The 18,372-nt window shown below is 50.5% G+C and overlaps 1 protein-coding gene across 1 annotated transcript; it reads left to right on the forward strand.

The window, feature by feature from the left end:
- Positions 1–877: 877 nt before the first annotated feature.
- On the forward strand, positions 878–18,311 carry LOC134016621 (rab proteins geranylgeranyltransferase component A 1-like; the record flags this gene model as incomplete). Its single annotated transcript, XM_062455965.1, is given in 11 exon segments — positions 878–1,017; positions 5,915–5,981; positions 6,272–6,344; positions 6,875–7,029; positions 7,219–7,657; positions 8,338–8,431; positions 8,434–8,453; positions 10,006–10,126; positions 10,209–10,431; positions 15,568–15,645; positions 18,207–18,311. Coding segments are annotated over 11 exon segments (1,427 nt in total), but the record flags the coding sequence as incomplete, so codon positions are not given.
- Positions 18,312–18,372: the final 61 nt, after the last annotated feature.

The following is an 18,372-nucleotide window of genomic DNA, read 5'->3' on the forward strand; positions in this document are numbered from 1 at the left end:
ATGTAGACAGTTGGAGGAGGATGTAGACAGTAGTGTAGGAGGAGGTAGACAGTATAGGAGGAGGTAGGACCAGGCAGTAGTGTAGGAGGAGGAGGTAGGACTAAGCAGCAGTGTAGGGAGGCAGGAGTGTAGTAGGCTAGTGTAGGATTTGGGGGATTTTGTATTTTGCATAAAAGAGGCCTATAATATTTCAGTAATGTCTGTTACTATAATTGCTGTAAGATTACTGTTACATCCAGCATATGAGAGGATCTGTTTAATGTCAAATTGAGAACTGGTACATGACAGTTAGCGCACATGAAACAGGTAGGCCTACATGGACTGCCCAGATCTACTGTCCAAGGCTGAAGCTCGACGTGCACAACTGGTCCAAGATATTCATTATGTTGCGCCAACAAGGTTTATTCTAGTACACAGCTATTATATAGGGTGACCAGATTTGAGCTTGTGAAAAAGAGGACACTTCGTCGCGTCGACGGACGGGGGGGACGGACGGGGACGGGGAGGGGGGACGGGGACGGGGGGACGGGGACGGGGGGACGGTGCTGGTCGTGTATTGCATGCCGCACTATTTGATCAAATTGACAGTTCTCTCTACAGCTCGCGCAAGAAGGTGGAACGTAAGGGAGTTACCCTTTCCAAAACTTATAAGGGCCTAATAGTTTGTGAAAGACCCAGAGAAACACAAATATCCGACGAGGCAAAATCCCGGACGCATTTTTTTGGTCTCAAAAAGAGGACAATTTGTCTACAAACATCATATTTCACTAACACCTTGTCTTCCGCATCGATTGATTTCGGGTTGTGATGAATGTTCTTTTAACTTAATTAGTATTAAACTTACTGTAGCCTAATTGGGTTGCGCTGTAGTCCAGGAATTGGGACTACAGCGATTTCTTCGTAGGCAACGTCATTCGTTTCCTGCATCATCACATGACTTTGCACTTCCAGACACAACTAGCAACATGGCTGCGGACAACCTACCATCCGAATTTGATGTTATCATACTCGGGACAGGTACTGAGCCACAAGAAAACCTAACGCTATTATGTTGACTATGAATGCTACTTCTTAACCTGCCGCTTTGTCACTGTGCAGATTAAATTGTTGTACGACTGGCCACATATCGAAAACGAGAGAAGTCTACTCTAGGTATAAAATATTGTCTGATGCTGCGTCGCTAGCAGCACAGGTTGATAGCCATCTAGGTTATTAGCTCTAATATAGTATAATATATGATACCCACCGTATGATGTTGTGGTGGCCATAATCTATGATTAATTTATGTTATGAGCTAATACGTTCAACAAACCGGTCAGTTGATAGTAGTGTGGGTATTATCACTACTAGGTAGTACACGTCATTTGACAGCTGTGTTGACATTGTTGGTAGTGTGCTACGCTAGTGCTAGGCTAGCTATTTGAATTTATCAGCGATTTGTCTGTTGTTTAAATGGGTAATTAATATGTTGTTTGCCATCAACGACCAAATCAAACGGTATCTAGAGCTATTCAAAATAGCTACAGCTAGCAGGCTAGCATGGCAAGCTCCATGACTTGCATCTGTCGTCTTGACAACTTCAGCCCCAGCAAGCAGCAGTGGTTTTTGCGCTGTCATGTTGCTGGCTAGGTCTAAATTAACCGCTAGGCTTGGGTGGACATGACGCTCTTTGTCACACACGGTCAGTGGCGTTTTTAAGGGTAAGAAATTGGTGCACGTTCATGCACACTTTGTACAGAATATGACATATCATATTTAGGCTATATGTAGGCTATGACCTTTGTCTGAATGATACACTTGTGCAGGGTGTGTGTGTCCAGCCATCCCAACACCACCGCTTGCACTCTTTTCCTGGTCCAGACACACAGATAACACACACTGCTCCATCAACACCCAGCATTTTCATGCTAAGTCGTAAAAACGAAGTTTGAATGGTTGTTGGTTAGGAGGTAGGTAGAGCTTGCTAGTGTGTGTAACCCGAAAGTTATGTAGTCATAGCAATACTGAGTAGCTTTGTTCTAGTACTCTCAACTAACCTTAAATGGACTGAGCGGCTGAGTCCAAACCTTGTGTCTGATAGAGGACAAGGCGGTAAGCAAAAACCAAAGCCACCATTCTCATAGATAATCCAGGCTACCATGTTATATAGTCTGGACAGCAGCCACATTTCAGCCACCAGGCACAGTGCAACAATAATATGACATTATTGACTTGGCACAGACTGAGATGGAAACTAGCGATGCAGGAGTCGTTCTGGTTCTGGTTCTGTCCGGCCCAGTTCTGTGTCGGAGTGGGACTATCTGGAGCGAGACCGAGAGCCAGCTGGACTCCAGACTGCAGTCACACCCCACACATACTGCTCAGTGTCTGGGTGAGAGGGGCAGGCTGGCCTGGGTCTGGCTGGCTTGGTTCTGGTCTGACACACAGCGTTCTGGTTCTGGGATGGGCAGACAGGCGTGGAGCTCTTTCCCTGGCCCACCTGGTCCCACCTGGCCGCAGGCTGTGTACCTGTGTGTGTGTGTGTACCTGAGTGTGTGTGTTTACCCAAGGGTCTGTGTATCTGTGTGTGTATTTGTGTGGACACCACATAGGGAACAGTTGTTAATGAATATAATGTCACACTGTCTCCATCTGGTGGGCCCTCACCTGTTTGTGTGTGTGTCAGATGTGTGTGTCAGGAGTGCGTGTGTGTGTCGGGTGTTCCTGTTGGTTCCACCCCGTCAGGCTCTGAACAGAAACACACAGCTGACCCACAGTAGGGGGCAGGAGGGGGGGAGTTGGGGGAATAGGGGGGGAGAACGGGAGTAGGGGGGGGGGGAGAACGGGAGGAAGGTGAGTACAAGAGAGAGGGTTGGTGAGGGGGGAGGGGGGGACATTACTGTGTGTGTCATAAGGGACAAGAGCTCTTCTGTTGGAAGTGGGAACTCATACAATATGTAGACTCTCACACAGCCTATAGTCTCAGTCACAATGGGCTGGTACAGTCGTTTATGAGCTTGTGTGTGCGCATGGGTGTGGTGTGTGTAAATAATATGGTGTGTGTGAGAGTGGTGTGTGTATGGTGTCTAGTGTGTGTGTGTGTGTGTGTATACAGAGTATCTTGTGTTTGTGTGTGTAGAGTAGCCTATCATGTCTGTGTGTGTGTGTGAGTGTGTGTGTGTGTGTGTCTGAGAGGAGGCTGCTGGCCCTGGCCAAGCCCTGGTCTCTCTCTCCCAAACCATAAATAACAGCTGGATGATTCTCAAGGTGGAACCAGAGAGAGCGGCCATTCTGGAAGATTCTCTCCGGGAGATGAAGAGAGATTTATGGTTTCATAGCTTTGTTGCTGAGTGCGTTCTGAGCTCCTGTTCTGTCCTCTCCTCTTCCTCTCCTCTTCTCTTCTCTTCCTCTCCTCTGCTCTCCTCTCCTCTCCTCTCCTCTCCTCTCTCCTCTCGTACCTCTCTCCATTCTTTTCCTATTCAGTGGCAGGGCTGGTTTATGGTACTCTATGTTTTGCTTTAACAAACACGATGCGCAGCGATGACTGGCTGGATGGAGGTAGGGAGGGACGGGTGACAGGTGGAGAGAGGGCTTTTCTGAGGGCGTTATTCACACACTGTTTAACAACATTTCCAGTGCTGAGCTGTCGGGCAGACGGATGAAGGCTGCAGATCACCTCACAGTATCAGACAGGGAGGAGGGATGCTATTGTGTAAGGGGTGAGGTGGAGGTTGAGGGTAGGTGGAGGTTGAGGTGTAGGTGAGGAGGAGGTAGTAGTGAGGTGGAGGGGTTAAGGGTTTGGGAGGTGGGGTGGGGTGGAGTTGAGGTAAAGGTGGAGGTAGGGTGGAGGTGCAGAAGGAGGTGGAGATGAGGAGGAGGTAGTAATGAGATGGAGGGTTAAGGGTTAGGGAGGTGGAGGTGAGGTAGAGGTGAAGGTGCAGGAGGTGGATGAGGAGAGGGTGAGGTGGAGGTAGAGATCGAGATGGAGGAATAGGTGGAGGTGGGATAGAGACCAGGGAGACCTACTGTTACACACTCCAGGAGAGGGTGGCTAGCTGACAGACCAGGTCATAAATCACTCTCCTATTGTGTGTGTGAGATAGGTATGTTAGGTGAGAGATGAGATTTGTGTGTGTTTTGGATGGGTTGGGGGTGGGTGGGTTGATGGCATACTTACTGCAGAACAAGGCCAGATGGAATGCAGTCTTTCCCCTAGGATTTTTATTTCAAGGGGGGCGGTTGACCAAAATGTTGCCTCCCATTCAATTTCAATGGAAGGCACGTGACAGGCTCCTCAAGTCAGTGTGCGATTAGTGATGGGCATTCCGGCTCTTTTTTGTGAGCCGGCTCGTTTGACTCAGCTCACTGAAAATAGCTCTTTAGGCTCCCGAACGGCTCTTTAAAAAATAACTGTTTTAACTACGAATTTGACTATGATAGGTGTGAAAACAATTTGAATTTAATTATTAAATGAAATCATACTCTACCTTAACCACAATGTCTTTAAAAATGCATTGATTTGTTATGGCCCTCCTCCGAGTTTCGACTACTACTGAGTGTGTGTGAGTCAGCTCCCGACGTTCACCTACAAGACATTCGCGAACGACTCATCACTATGTGAGATGCCTGGCAATATATATATTTTTTTCATATTTTAAATCAAAATGTGTTAATTTCTCTTCATAAAACCCACTAGAGGACACTATTTAAAAGGATATTTTCAAAAAATTATTCTGGGTCACAGGAAAAATAATTGGTTTTATCTAGGGGGCTTAGCCCCCCCCCAAAAGTGGGAACCTAGATTCGCCCCTGCCCTATTCTATGCGTTTATTAGGGCATTCATGACGAGCAACGTCAGTATGTTGCCAGTCAGAACGAAACCAGCTTGCAGAACACGGCTAGCACAGTAAATGCAAGAAAGTAAATGTTTTTCCCAGCACCACACGGAGCCGCTCGCAAGGAGCGAGTCGGCGAATTCGTGCAAATTTAGTCGCTGTAAGTGGATCTAGTATAGCCTACTCATCGACATGCGATCAGGTGTAAATAACAAGGGCGACGTTGCACGAACATTTGTCACAAGTGAATTGAACTTTTGAGAATTGCCTGTATGTGTGAAAACAGTTTGATCTCGCACGTTTTTGTTTGTGTTTTTTTTGGGGGGGGAGGGGAATAGCCTAATGATATATATTTTTTGTCATTCTTTTAGGGTGGCGGGAGGTCGTTTTGGGGGGGGCGGGCTGCCCCGGGCTGCCTCTCCTTCACCCTATTCATTCTCTCACTTTCACCCTTCTCTCTTTTTCTCTCTGTTTTACCCTCCCTCCCTCCCTCTGTCTCCCTCTCTCTGTGTAGGGCTTCTCTTTCTCTCCCTCTCTTTCTGTCCCTCTCCCTTTCTCCAACAGTGTTGGTTGTCTTGTTCCTCTTCCTCTCCTCCTCTCCTCTCCTTCTTGCCTCAACTCCTCTCCCTCAATAAAATCTGCTTTAACGCAGCTGCATGCACACACACACACACACACACACACACACAGACACACTCTCCCAGTCCACTCAGCAACATGCTACAGTAGACGGAGGCTATGGGCCTCTAGTCTGGCAGGAGGGCAGGGGTACCAGGACAATCACATCAACTGGATGAAGACACAGTCCTCTAATGAAATAAGCTGCTCCATTCAGCACTCTGTCAGCAGGACTGGTTGTGTGTGTTCTCACAGTATGTGTGTGTGTGTGTGTGTGTGTGTCAGTGTTCGAACTGTGTGTGTGTTTTGTGTCTGTGTGTATGTACTTTTTATACACAGTGTTTTTATACACTGTGTGTGTGTGTTCTAACAGTGTGTGTGTTGTTTGTGTGTGTGTGTTCTAACAGTATGTGCTTGTGTGTGTATATATATATATATATATATATGTGTGTGTGTTCTAACAATGTGTGTGTGTTTTGCAGGGCTCTCAGAGTCAGTGATCGCTGCTGCCTGTTCCAGAGTAGGACAGAGGGTTCTTCATGTGGACAGGTGAGGGGCTGGAGGTTTGAGTGTGTGTGTGTGAGGGAAGGGAGCGGTGAGTGTGTGTGAATGGAGGGGTGAGTATGTGTGTGTGTGTTTTTATGTAGGGGGGTGAGTGTGTGTGTGTGTGTGAATGTGTGTATACTACTCACCCTGTGTTGGTCTATCCAGGACAGCAGTGTGTGTGTATGTGTATGTGTGTGTGTGTGTGTGTGTGTGTGTGTGTGTGTGTGTGTGTGTGTGTATGTGTGTGTGTGTGTGTGTGTGTGTCTCCAGTAAACTCCCCCTACCTCCCCCAGGAGGGACTACTATGCAGGGAACTGGGCCAGCTTCACCTTCAACGGCCTGCTGTCCTGGATAGACCAGCACAGGGTGAGTATACACACACACCCATACACACACACACACACACTCTGTGTCTGTCTGTCTCTCTCTCTCTCTCTCTCTCTCTCTCTCTCTCTCTCTCACAAACATACACACACACTCTGTCTATCTCTCTCACACACACACACACACACACACACACACACACACACACACACACACACACACACACACACACACACACACTCTCTCACACAAACACACACACTGCTGTCCTGGATAGACTGACACAGGGTGAGTTCCCACACTTACACACATAGGAAAAGGATGAAATTGATAGTGGCGAGGATGAGAAAGGTGGTGGTGATAATAGTTATGATGGTGGTGAAGATGATCATAGTGATGATGATGGTGTGACTAATGGGAGGTGTGACAGTGAGATGTTTGGTCTGACCTTTCTGTTGACAGCCATGTGTTAACTAGCCTGTGTGTGTGTGTTCTATGCCTTACATGTGTGTGACCTACAGCAAGTGTGTGTGTGTTCTACATCAGCTAGCCTGTGTGCTCTGTGTCCCCAGACACAGAAGGAGCAGGGAGGAGGAGAACCGAGTGAGGACGGAGGAGGGGAGCAGAGGAGTTCCTGGGAGGAGAAGCTGGACGAGGGGGAGGAGGGGCTGATCCTCAACTCCACTGACTCCTCCATCACCAACCTGGAGGTGTACTGCTACGCCAGGTGCGCGCACACACACACACACATACACACACACACACAGAAAAAGGCTAGCTGTAGAACACGCACACAGTCGAGCTGTAAATCACACACAAGCAGTCTAGCCGTAGAACACACACACACAGTCTCGCTCATCTATACAGACCTGAGCCACGTCGGGAGCGCTTGTTTTGACTCTTGTTGTGTCTCCAGTCAGGAGCCAGAGGAGGAGGAGGAGGAGGAGCAGCGACCCACTCCTCCAGGAGTGCAGGGCGGAGCTGAGACGGGAGGAGCATTGGACAGCAAGGAGGAGGAGAAGGAGAAGGGGGAGGAGGAAGAGAAGGGGGAGGAGGAAGAGAAGGGGGAGGAGGAAGAGAAGGGGGAGGAGGAAGAGAAGGGAGAGGAGAAAGAGAAGGGGGACCAGGAGGCAAAGGGAGAGGAGGAGAAGAGGGAGGAGGAAGAGGAGGAGAAAAGGGAGGAGGAGGAGGAGGAGGAGAAGGATGACGAGGAGAAGAGGGAACCATTGCTGACTGAATCCCAGACGGAGACTCACCCCTCTTCAGCTGAGAGCCAATCAGAACCCAGGAAGAAGATCACCTACGCCAAAATTCTGAAAGAGGGGCGGAGATTCAACATCGACCTGGTCTCCAAGGTTGGCATAGTAACCCTGACCCTAACCCTGACATTAGTGGACAGCTGTCATCATTGTTCCTCCACCCTGTTACCTGCCCTGGTGATGGAAGAGGACTGTAATAAAGTTGGAAGGGTCGTCCTGTGTCGGCTGTGACCTGTGAATTCTGACCTGTGACCTCCAGTTGATCTATTCTGACCTGTGACCTCCATCTGATCTATTCTGACCTGTGACCTCCAGTTGATCTATTCTGACCTGTGACCTCCAGTTGATCCATTCTGACCTGTGACCTCCAGTTGATCTATTCTGACCTGTGACCTCCTGCTGATCTATTCTGACCAGTGACTTCTGACCTCCAGCTGATCTATTCTGACCTGTGACTTCTGACCTCCAGCTGATCTATTCTGACCTGTGACGTCTTCTGACCTCCAGCTGATGTATTCTGACCTGTGACTTCTGACCTCCAGCTGATGTATTCTGACCAGTGACGTCTTCTGACCTCCAGCTGATGTATTCTGACCTGTGACTTCTGACCTCCAGCTGATGTATTCTGACCTGTGAACTGTGACCTCTGCCTACAAGCGCATGGATTCTGAGCTCTGACCTGTGACATAAGCCCTCCAGCTCATGTATTCTGACCTGTGACCTCTGCCTACAAGCTCATGGATTCTGACCTCTGACCTGTGACCTCTGCCCTCCAGCTCATGTATTCTCGGGGGTCGTTGGTGGACCTGCTGATCAAGTCCAACGTCAGCCGCTACGCTGAGTTCAAGAACGTCTCCCGAATCCTGACCTACGCCACGGCCATGTGGAGCAGGTACACACTCTCTCTCTCTCTCTCTCTCTCTCTCTCTCTCTCTCTCTTCTCTCTCTCTCTCTCTCTCTCTCTCTCTCTCTTCTCTCTCTCTCTCTCTCTCTCTCTCTCTCCTCTCTCTCTCTCTCTCTCTCTCTCTCTCTCTCTCTCTCTCTCTCTCTCTTCTCTCTCTCTCTCTCTCTCTCTCTCTCTCTCTCTCTCTCTCTCTCTCTCTCTCTCTCTCTCTCTCTCTCTTCTCTCTCTCTTCTCTCTCTCTCTCTCTCTCTCTCTCTCTCTCTCTCTCTCTCTCTCTCTCTCTCTCTCACTCACACACACACACACACTCTGTCACACACACACACACTCTCAATCACATACACACTCACACTCTCACACACACCCCACACTCAATCACACACACACACACTCACTCACACGCTCTCTCACGCACATTCTCACACTCTTCCATATACACACGCTCAATCACACACAATCAGCTCGGTAGTTTAGAGCGCTTGATTGCAGATCAAGAGTTCACAGGTTAAAATCAACCACTGTACTGTACGTTGCTTTGGGTAAAAAGTGTTGGCTAAATGAATACATCACATGACACTACTCACACACAGGGATTGTTGGCCACAGCGGAGGTCAGGGGTCAGGGCTTTGCACCTGACCTGTTTAGCGTCCTAGCCTAGCCTCACCAGACCAATTAGCAAAAGCATATTTCAATCAGGAGAGACCTGGGATGAGCAAAGTCATATTTATTGTGCTAATTGATAGAGAGAGCGGCTAATCGTACATAGAGACCCCGATGACAGCCCCGGCATTGAGGTGGAGGGAAAGGAGAGAGTGTGCATGGGGGGGGGGGAGTGTGTAGTGAGACATAATGGTGTATGGTCCGAGCATGCAGAGTTCGGTCACGCGTGACTGAACTCGCGTTAAGCTTCATTAGTCTGGAGCCTCTAAGTTAATTTTCCATTTCCAAGGGGTGTTATCAATGGCCACAGACCGCAACGCCTCTGGACGAAAACATCATCTTGGTCGTTCACAGAAACACCCTCCTCTGTACAGTCACCGTACTCAACTTGCCCCATATCAGATAAACGCTTGGGATTGGCCCGGCACTTTCAATGCCGGGCGGGAAATCAGTTTGAATGGGAGGGGGACCAGACATCTTCCAGAGCAAGATTAACCCCGATCTGGCACATGGGTCTGGTTCTCAGGCAAACGAGAGACAGAAAGGGATGGAGTGGAACAGTAGCCAGTGGAGTGACCTCAGCAGGGGAGGGATGTGAGTACTTGGGTAGCCTCTAGATCAGCGAGTAGCTGCGTTCTGGCCCATCTGCAGAGGGCGGATGGTAAAGTCCGGTAGGCCGGCGAGGAGGGCGTAACAGTGACCCGGATTGGAAGAGGGTTACTGTAGGGAATAGGGGCAGCTTCGTGCGAGCGATGTGCTTCTTCACATCCAGGTTGTCGTCGAGGATGAACACCTACCTTCTCCCCGCGCGTCTAGAGAATATGTATCCATACCTGAGAGTGTGTGTTTCTGATCCCTCCCCCCCCCCCCCCCCCCCAGGTGCCCTGCTCCAGGTCAGATGTGTTTGCCAGTAAGCAGCTGACGGTGGTGGAGAAGAGGATGCTCATGAAGTTCCTCACCTTCTCCCTGGACTACCAACAGCACCCTGAGGAATACCAGGGTAATACACACACACACTCACACTTTCTCTCATACACACATTCACGTGCAGTCTGACCCCTCCTCTCTGTGACTCCTTCCAGACTATGCTGAACGCCCATTTTGGGACTTCCTCCAGACAAGGAAGCTTACTGAGAACCTGCAACACTTCCTGTTTCACTCCATTGCTATGGTGACGGAGGACACGCCCACCTTGGAGGGTCTGAAGGCCACGCAGCACTTCCTGCGTTGTCTGGGTCGCTATGGCAACACGCCCTTCCTGTTTCCCCTCTATGGTCTGGGGGAGATTCCACAGTGCTTTTGCAGGTGAGATACACACATACACCCTCACACGCAAACACATACACACACACACTGAGCTCAGCTCACTGGCCTGGCTGTGTTTTGAGCGGAGCTCGTCTTGCTGGCCTGGCTGTGTTTTGAGCGGAGCTCGTCTTGCTGTCCTGGCTGTGTTTTGAGTGGAGCTTAGCTCGCTGGCCTGTCTCCAGTGGGTTGTAGATGGCAGCTTTTAGCACCACTGGTATGCTGGGAGCGGGGCTGTAAAACGCTAGCACTTGCGTTAGCGCTTAGCGCTGTGAAATGCTAGTACTAAGCACTCAGCGTTAGCACTTAGCTCTGTGAAACGCTAGCACTTAGCTTAGCGTTAGCACTTAGCGTGGTGAAACGCTAGCACTTAGGGTTAGCTTCACCGAGCCGCTCTCTGTCTACTAAACACACCAGGCTAGAATACAGAAATGGGCAACACTTGACATTAAGGTAACATTAACTACCATTTAACTACACATTAATACCTGTAGTAACAGACTCCCTCCCAGCTGTGTTTGTGTGTTGCTGCGTTGTGTGTGTGTGATAGTGTGCGTGTCTGTTGTAGTTATGTGTGTGCGTTGCAGCTGTGTGTGTGTGTGGCAGTAGTTGGTGTGTGATTTGTAGCTGTGCACTTGTGTGTGATAGCAGTTTGTGTGTGTCTGTTGTAGTTGTGTGTGTTTGTGTGTAGCCTATGTGTGCATTTTGTGTGTGTGTGTCTCTGCCATAGCTGTGTGTGCGTGCGCCGTAACAGTGTGTCTGCGCTGTACTTCTTCTCCGTACTGTAACCATCACTCATGCTGTCTGAGTGGAGATGAGGACAGCCATATTCACACCATCATTATCTCTCTGAGTGATTAAAACCTCCTCCCCTCCTCCTCCCCTGCTCCTCCTCCTCCCCTCCTCCTCCTCCTCTCCTCTCCTCATCTTCCTCTTCTGCTTGTAGCTGTCAGGAGGGATGTACAGGTACACTTACTCACGCTGGAGGAGGAGTGGATAGGGGGGAGGAGTGGAGAGGACGAGGGAGGAGGAGGAGGGAGGAGGAGAGGGGAGAAAGGGCGAGGGGAAAGGAGTACGAGAGGAGAGAAAGGAGGAGGTGATCTGTTACCTGAGCAGTAGCATATTAATAAAGCTCTGTGCTCCAGGCTCAGTCATTTGCATATTAGATTCTCTTCCCCCGGATGAGACGCGGAGATAAGCAACGTGAAGAAGAATTACACATGATCACACCTGTCTGTCTCACGCACACACTCACACATACGTATACACTGGGCACACTCTGCACATACACACACACATGCACATGCATACACTAAGCACACACATACACACACACACACTCAGCACAAACTCACACATATGCACACTCACATACACACCCTCAGCGCACACACTATGTAGCTCATTTTGTAGGGTGTGTGCGTGTGTGACAGGATTGTAATGGATCCTTTGTTCCAGCAGCTGTTTTAACCTGCTGTATCTCTGGATCAAACCATCATACCTCACCTGTAGAGGCCAACCTCACTTTTATACCTCACCTGTAGAGGCCAGCCTCACCATCACTTCTCACCTGTAGAGGCCAACCTCACTTGTATATCTCACCTGTAGAGGCCAGCCTCACCATCACTTCTCACCTGTAGAGGCCAACCTCACTTGTATATCTCACCTGTAGAGGCCAGCCTCACCATCACTTCTCACCTGTAGAAGTCATCCTCACTTTTATACCTCACCTGTATAGGTCAGCCTCACCTGTAGAGGGCAGCCTTTCCTCAGCTTACCTGTAGAGGCCAGCCTCACCTTTATAACTTACCTATAGAAGCCCGCCTCACCTTGACTAGAGGCAGAGATGAAGAAGGGTGGAGAGGTGGAGGCAGGGAGGTGGAGGAGTGGAGAGAAAGAAAAGAAGATAGAAAGGAGAGAGACAGAAGGAGAGTGTGGAGGGGTGGAGAGAGAGAGAGAAAGGAGGCTTGGTGGAAAGAGAGAGAGCAAAGAGAGAGAAAAGAAGAAAGAGAGAGTCAGAGAGAGAGAGAGAGAGAGAGAGAGAGAGAGAGGGGCAGCTAGGTAGGGAGGAGGCACCATCCATCACACTGATACCTGCTAGCTGGTGATGGATGGAGAGATGGAGGAGCAAACTCAATAATCTCTGCTCTCTCTCTCCCCCCTCTCTCTCTCTCTCTTTCTCCGCCCCTCTCTCTCTCCCTCTCTATCCTTTCTCTTCCCTCTCGCTCTCTGTCCAACACTTTGCCAGTCTACCTACACTCTCCCTGTCTGCCCCCCCACCCACTGTCTCTCTCTTTGCCTCTGTCCCTTCCTCCCATTCTCACCCTCTCTCTCACCCCTTTTTTACTCTCCTCATCCCCCACCCCCTGCCCTCCTGTCGTCTGCGAGGTTCTTCACAGATCAGTGAGCGTAGCGCCATGCTAATAAAGTGATGAAAGGCTTGTGTGTCCTTGCCTGTATTATCCCTCAGTCTGACAGCCTGACTCCCTCTCTGCTCTCAATAACCTCTGCTCTCACTGGCACCGTCCATCTCTGTCTCTCTGTCCCTGTCTCCCTGTCCCTGTCTCCATGTCCCTGTCCCCCTGTCCCTGTCTCTCTGTCCCTGTCTCTCTGTCCCTGTCTCCCTGTCCCTGTCTCCCTGTCCCTGTCTCTCTATCCCTGTCTCTCTGTCCCTGTCTCCCTGTCCCTGTCTCTCTATCCCTGTCTCTCTGTCCCTGTCTCCCTGTCCCTGTCTCTCTATCCCTGTCTCTCTGTCCCTGTCTCCCTGTCTCTCTGTCTCTGTCCCTGTCCCTGTCTCTCTGTCCCTGTCTCCCTGTCTCTCTGTCTCTGTCCCTGTCCCTGTCTCTCTGTCCCTGTCTCCCTGTCCCTGTCTCTCTGTCCCTGTCTCTCTGTCCCTGTCTCTCTGTCCCTGTATCTCTCTCCCTGTCCCTGTCTCTCTGTCCCTGTCTCCCTGTCTCTCTGTCCCTGTCTCTCTGTCCATGTCTCCCTGTCTCCCTGTCCCTGTCTCCCTGTCCCTGTCTCTCTGTCCCTGTCTCTCTGTCCGTGTCTCACTGTTTCTGTCCCCGTCTCTTTTTGTCTCTCGCTCTGTCCGTGTCTGTCCCTCTCTCTCTCTCTTTCTCTCTTTCTGTCTCTCGGACAAGGTAGAGGTAGGGGGAGAGTGAGGCAAGGATGAGAGAGAGAGAGAGGGACGGACAGAGAAAGAGGAGGAGAGTGAGGATCAGAGAGAGTGTCAGAGAGACAGGGAGAGGGAGGAAGAGAGAGGGAAGAGGAGTGACAGAGAGAGGGATGAAGAGAGAGAGAGGTGCACCATGACTCATTCACTCAGAGAAAGCAGTCTGTCCATGACAGGGCTTGATTTGCATATTGTGCCACTCTGCTCCAATCAGAAGGCAGCAGATTGAGGGGACTGGGACTTGCATTAATTAATGCAGTGTATCTATGTGTTTATGTGAGGAGTCTGTCTGTCTGTGTGTTTGTGTGTGTATGAAGTGTCTGTCTCTCTCTGTGTTTGTGTGTGTGTGTGTAAGTGTCCCCCCCCCCAGCTATAAACATGTAATTTATTTGGCTCCAGAAGGGTTTAATTTCCCCGTGCCAGCGTGGCCAGGCAGAGACCCTTTGTTTTCTTTTAATTATTGGCCAAGCATAACCCCCCTTCTGGAGCTGGGACACACATCACACACTGATCTGCTGCCATGATGCTGACAGGTGTGTGTGTGTGTTTTGGGGGGGGGGGGATGTGGGTGTGTGTTTGTGGCGGGTGTTTGTGTGTGTGTGTTTGTGTGTGTGCACAAGCAGGGCAATTCTGTGTGTAGGGTCTGGGAGTAGAGTCAGGACTGATAGACCACATCATCGTCATGTTAGTGCATCTCTCATTGGCCTATCTGCTGGACAGAACTACTCTTTTACACCTCCTTTGCCTCCACATCCTCCTCCTCCTTTTTGACCTCCTCCCCCTCCTCCTCCTTTACCTCCTTCAGTCTGCACTCCCCCATAGAACCTAGAAGAGAGGCAGTTTGGAGAGAGGCAGCTAGGAGAGAGCAGAGAGGCAACCAGCAGAGGGTAGCTAGGGGAGAGGCAACTAGCAGAGGCAGCTAGGAGAGAGCAGAGAGGAAGCTTTGAGAGAGGCAGCTAGCAGAGAGGCATCTAGGAGAGAGGCAGTTAGCAGAAGCAGTTAGGAGAGAGCAGAGAGGCAGCTAGAAGAGAGGCAGCTAAGAGAGAGGAGAGGGGGAACTAGGAGAGAGGCAGCTAGGAGAGAGCAGAGCCTGTAGCTTGTTTAGCTGTCTCTTACATTAGGGTTTAATTACTGGAACAACTAGTTGGAGGCAGTTGTTCTCTTGGACGGGGGTGTGTGTATGTGTATATGTGTGTGTGTGTGTGTGTGTGTGGGGGGGGGGTGTCGTAGATTTATTTTGGATGTGACCTTCTCCCCACTAGCTGCAGCTGTAATCAGTGGAATTAATAGCATAATCAAATTATACACAAACTCATAAATCATGTCTGCGTGTGCTGTCAGCGAGCCGGACTATTAAAGGCCTCCATTGTTTCTGCAGGCTGTTAGAGGCCCTGGCCCCGATCACACTCTGATAGGAGCAGAGATGCCATTTAGAGGCCGGGGGAAGGGCTGGGGGAGGGGGGGGGGGGGCTTTCTCACAACTGTTCATTTAGGCGGCATGGCGAGTGATGTGCGGGGATGGGGGAGGCGGGTTGACGTGGGTTTTGGGGGGTGGGAGTGGGGGTATGGGCTGTTTGAATCTGGGCAGACGGGCCGCTGTGATTGGTCCAGACAGGACACCGTGATTGGTCCGGACAGGGAGGGTTAATTAGAGTAATATCAGATAAACATCTGTCAGCCCAGGTTAATGACATGGAGAGGGGCTTCCCCTGTTCACACACACACACACACACACACACAGTCTGCTGGGCTGCTGGAAAGGAGATGGGCTGTATGATTAACCTCCTACACTTTAACCTCAAGTTGTTCATTGGATTCACCTCAAGTCCCTCTCTTCTCCTGGGAGGGGAGGGGACTCATGGATTATCCTCTCTACCTCCACCTCTACAGTCACTCACTTTTTTCACTACATCAGGTGTGCTGCTGTACATTTGAAACTGCATGTATGTGTGTGTGTGTACATGCAGGATGTGTGCTGTGTTCGGAGGGATCTACTGTCTTCGCCACTCTATCCAGTGTCTGGTGGTCGACAAGGAGACTGGCAAGTAAGTACTGCCACACACTCGCACACACTTACAAACTTACACACACTTTCACAAACACTTACACACACACACACATACTCACACAGATGTTTGGGAACATCTGTCTATGTGTGTGTGTGTGTGTGTGAATCAGTGTAGTTCTTCGCGCCAAGGCGAGGAGGAGATGGGGGATCCGGAATTTAGATGCAGTATTAATTTTCAGGGTCTAGAGCCGTCCCTCCCTCCGCCCCGCCCCTCCGCCCTGCCCCGGGAGACAAATGGAGAGCTGCTTGCAAGTGAGGCTAGTAATGACTGATCCTCCCTCCCTTCCTCCTTCCGTCTTCCCTCCTCCTCCTCCTCCTCCTCCTCTCTTTCCCCTCCCCCTGTTTCGCTAGCTAATGCTAATGCTAACGCACTTACGAGACTGGAACTCGCAGCGAATGCCCCTTATAACATCAGCCAGTCAGTCACCCACCCAGCCATTCAGTTAAACAGACAGGAATACAGCCAGCCAATCGGTCACCCAGTCAGACAGTAAACAGACAGCCATCCAGCCAAACAGACAGTTTGCCAAACAAACAGCCAACCAGTCAAACACCCAGCCAGCCAACCAACCAGTCAAACAGCCAGCCAGCCAACCAGTAAGAAAGCGTCTCCTCGCCACGCCGTGCTCCCAATGTCGTCATGGCGACGCTGATCACGGCCACCATCGTCCATCATGAGAAGTTTGACCAAGGTGAAACACCTGGCAAGGTGTCTGGACTGAACAATGACTTTAATTTCCCTCCCATCATAAATTACATGCTTATGTCTCCACTTACTACACACATAAAACTAAAGGGCAGGGAGGAGAGGAGAGGGGGAAGAGATGAGAAAGGGGACAGGGAATAGAGGGAGGAGGAGGAGAGGAGGAGGAGGAGAGGAGAGGGGGTGGAGAGGAGGTGGAGAGGAGAGGAGGTGGAGAGGAGAGGGAGGAGGAGGAGAGACGGTCGAGGAGAGGAGGTGGAGGAGGTGGAGGAGAGGAGGTGGAGAGGAGGTGGAGGAGGTGGAGGAGGTGGAGGAGGTGGAGAGGAGAGGGAGGAGGTGGAGAGGAGGTGGAGGAGGTGGAGAGGAGAGGAGAGAGAAGAGGGAGGAGGTGGAGAGGGGGGTCAGTAGGAGGAGAGGAGAACGAGAGAGTGCTCTGTGTGTGTGTGTCTGTGTGTATGTGAGTGTGTGTCTATTCTGCAGTGTCTGTTTGTGTGTGGTCAGTAGGTCACCTGACAGACTGACCTGGTGGTCACCATGGTTACAGCTGCATGCTTAATGCTGTCTGTTTAGGATTATGATGGTAGAAGTAAACACAACGTGTGTGTGTGTTTGTGTGTGTCCTGCATCCCTGGATGTCCCAGCCCTTACCAAATTCCATATCCCACTCCATTGGTTCATGATTGATTTTAAGTGTGGGTGTGTGTATGAGTGTGTGTGTGTGTGTGTGTGTGTGCATGGTTGGTTTCAGGATTGATTTGAAGCGTCAACCTCCAGTGCCGAGGCCCCTCCTAGTAAATAAATCTTCATTTACATAAACAGTCCCTCCCTCCTCCCCTCCCCCTTTCTCCTCCCTCCGTCCCTCCCTCTCTGTCCTTCCTTACCCCTCTCTCCTCCCTCCCTCTCCCTCTCTTCACTCACCTCACTCTCTCTTTCCCCCTTCACTCCCTCTCCTTTCCCAAACCATCCCTCCCCCCCTGTCTCCCTTACTCCCTTTTCCTCACTCCCTCCTCCCCAATCTCCCTCCTCCCCCCCATCTCCCTCCTCCCCCCATCTCCCTACTCCCCCCTGCCCCCAGTCTCTGGGTTAATGAGCATAAGCAGGGGCCGGGCAAGCATGTTTCCAGGGGGTGGGGGGTGGGTGGCGGGGGGCGATGGTTGGAGTGGGGTTTTGGAGATGTTCCTGGTGGGGGGAGGGGGTGTGTTGTGAAAGTCCATTTCAGGGATGTCACCCCGAGCCCATTAGAGTACATAATGAGCCCTATAAAGCTATCTATAACTCCTGACACACACACATACTTACTCACATACACACACACACACACTCACACCACACACACACTCACCACACACGCACTCCTTTGTGATCCCACTCTGGGACGGGGGCAGAGGGAAGGTCACACACACTTTCACCAGAGGGAGAAGGTCACACACACACTTTTCACACACTTACGTACCCCACGTCTCTCTTCTCTCTCTCTCATCTCTCTCTCTCTCTCTCTCTCTCACTCTCTCTCTCTCTCTCTCTCTCTCACTCGCTCTCTCTCGTCTCTCTCGCTCCTCTTCTCCTGTCTCTCACACACACACCTTCATACACTCTCACACACACACACAGTCATATGCTCTCACACACTATCATACACATACTCATTCTCTCTCTCTCTCTCTCTCTCTCTCTCTCTCTCTCTCTCTCTCTCTCTCTCTCACACACACACACACCTTCACACACACACACACACATTCACTAGATAATGACGATGGTGAAAAGATGGTGATGATGATAACGATGATGGTAATGGTGATGAAGATAAGGATCTTGTCTGTTCCTCCTGCCCTCAGGTGTAAAGCTGTGATTGACAGCCATGGCCAGCGAATCAGCTGCAGCAACTTTGTGGTGGAAGACAGTTTCATAGGAGCAGAGCACAGGAAACACACGCCCACCAAGTGAGAGTTAACCAGTCACTCTTGTGTGTGTGTGTATGTTTGTGTCTATTGTAATGTGTGT

Source organism: Osmerus eperlanus, unplaced genomic scaffold (genome assembly GCF_963692335.1).
Source record: "Osmerus eperlanus unplaced genomic scaffold, fOsmEpe2.1 SCAFFOLD_296, whole genome shotgun sequence".
Taxonomy (NCBI): domain Eukaryota; kingdom Metazoa; phylum Chordata; class Actinopteri; order Osmeriformes; family Osmeridae; genus Osmerus; species Osmerus eperlanus.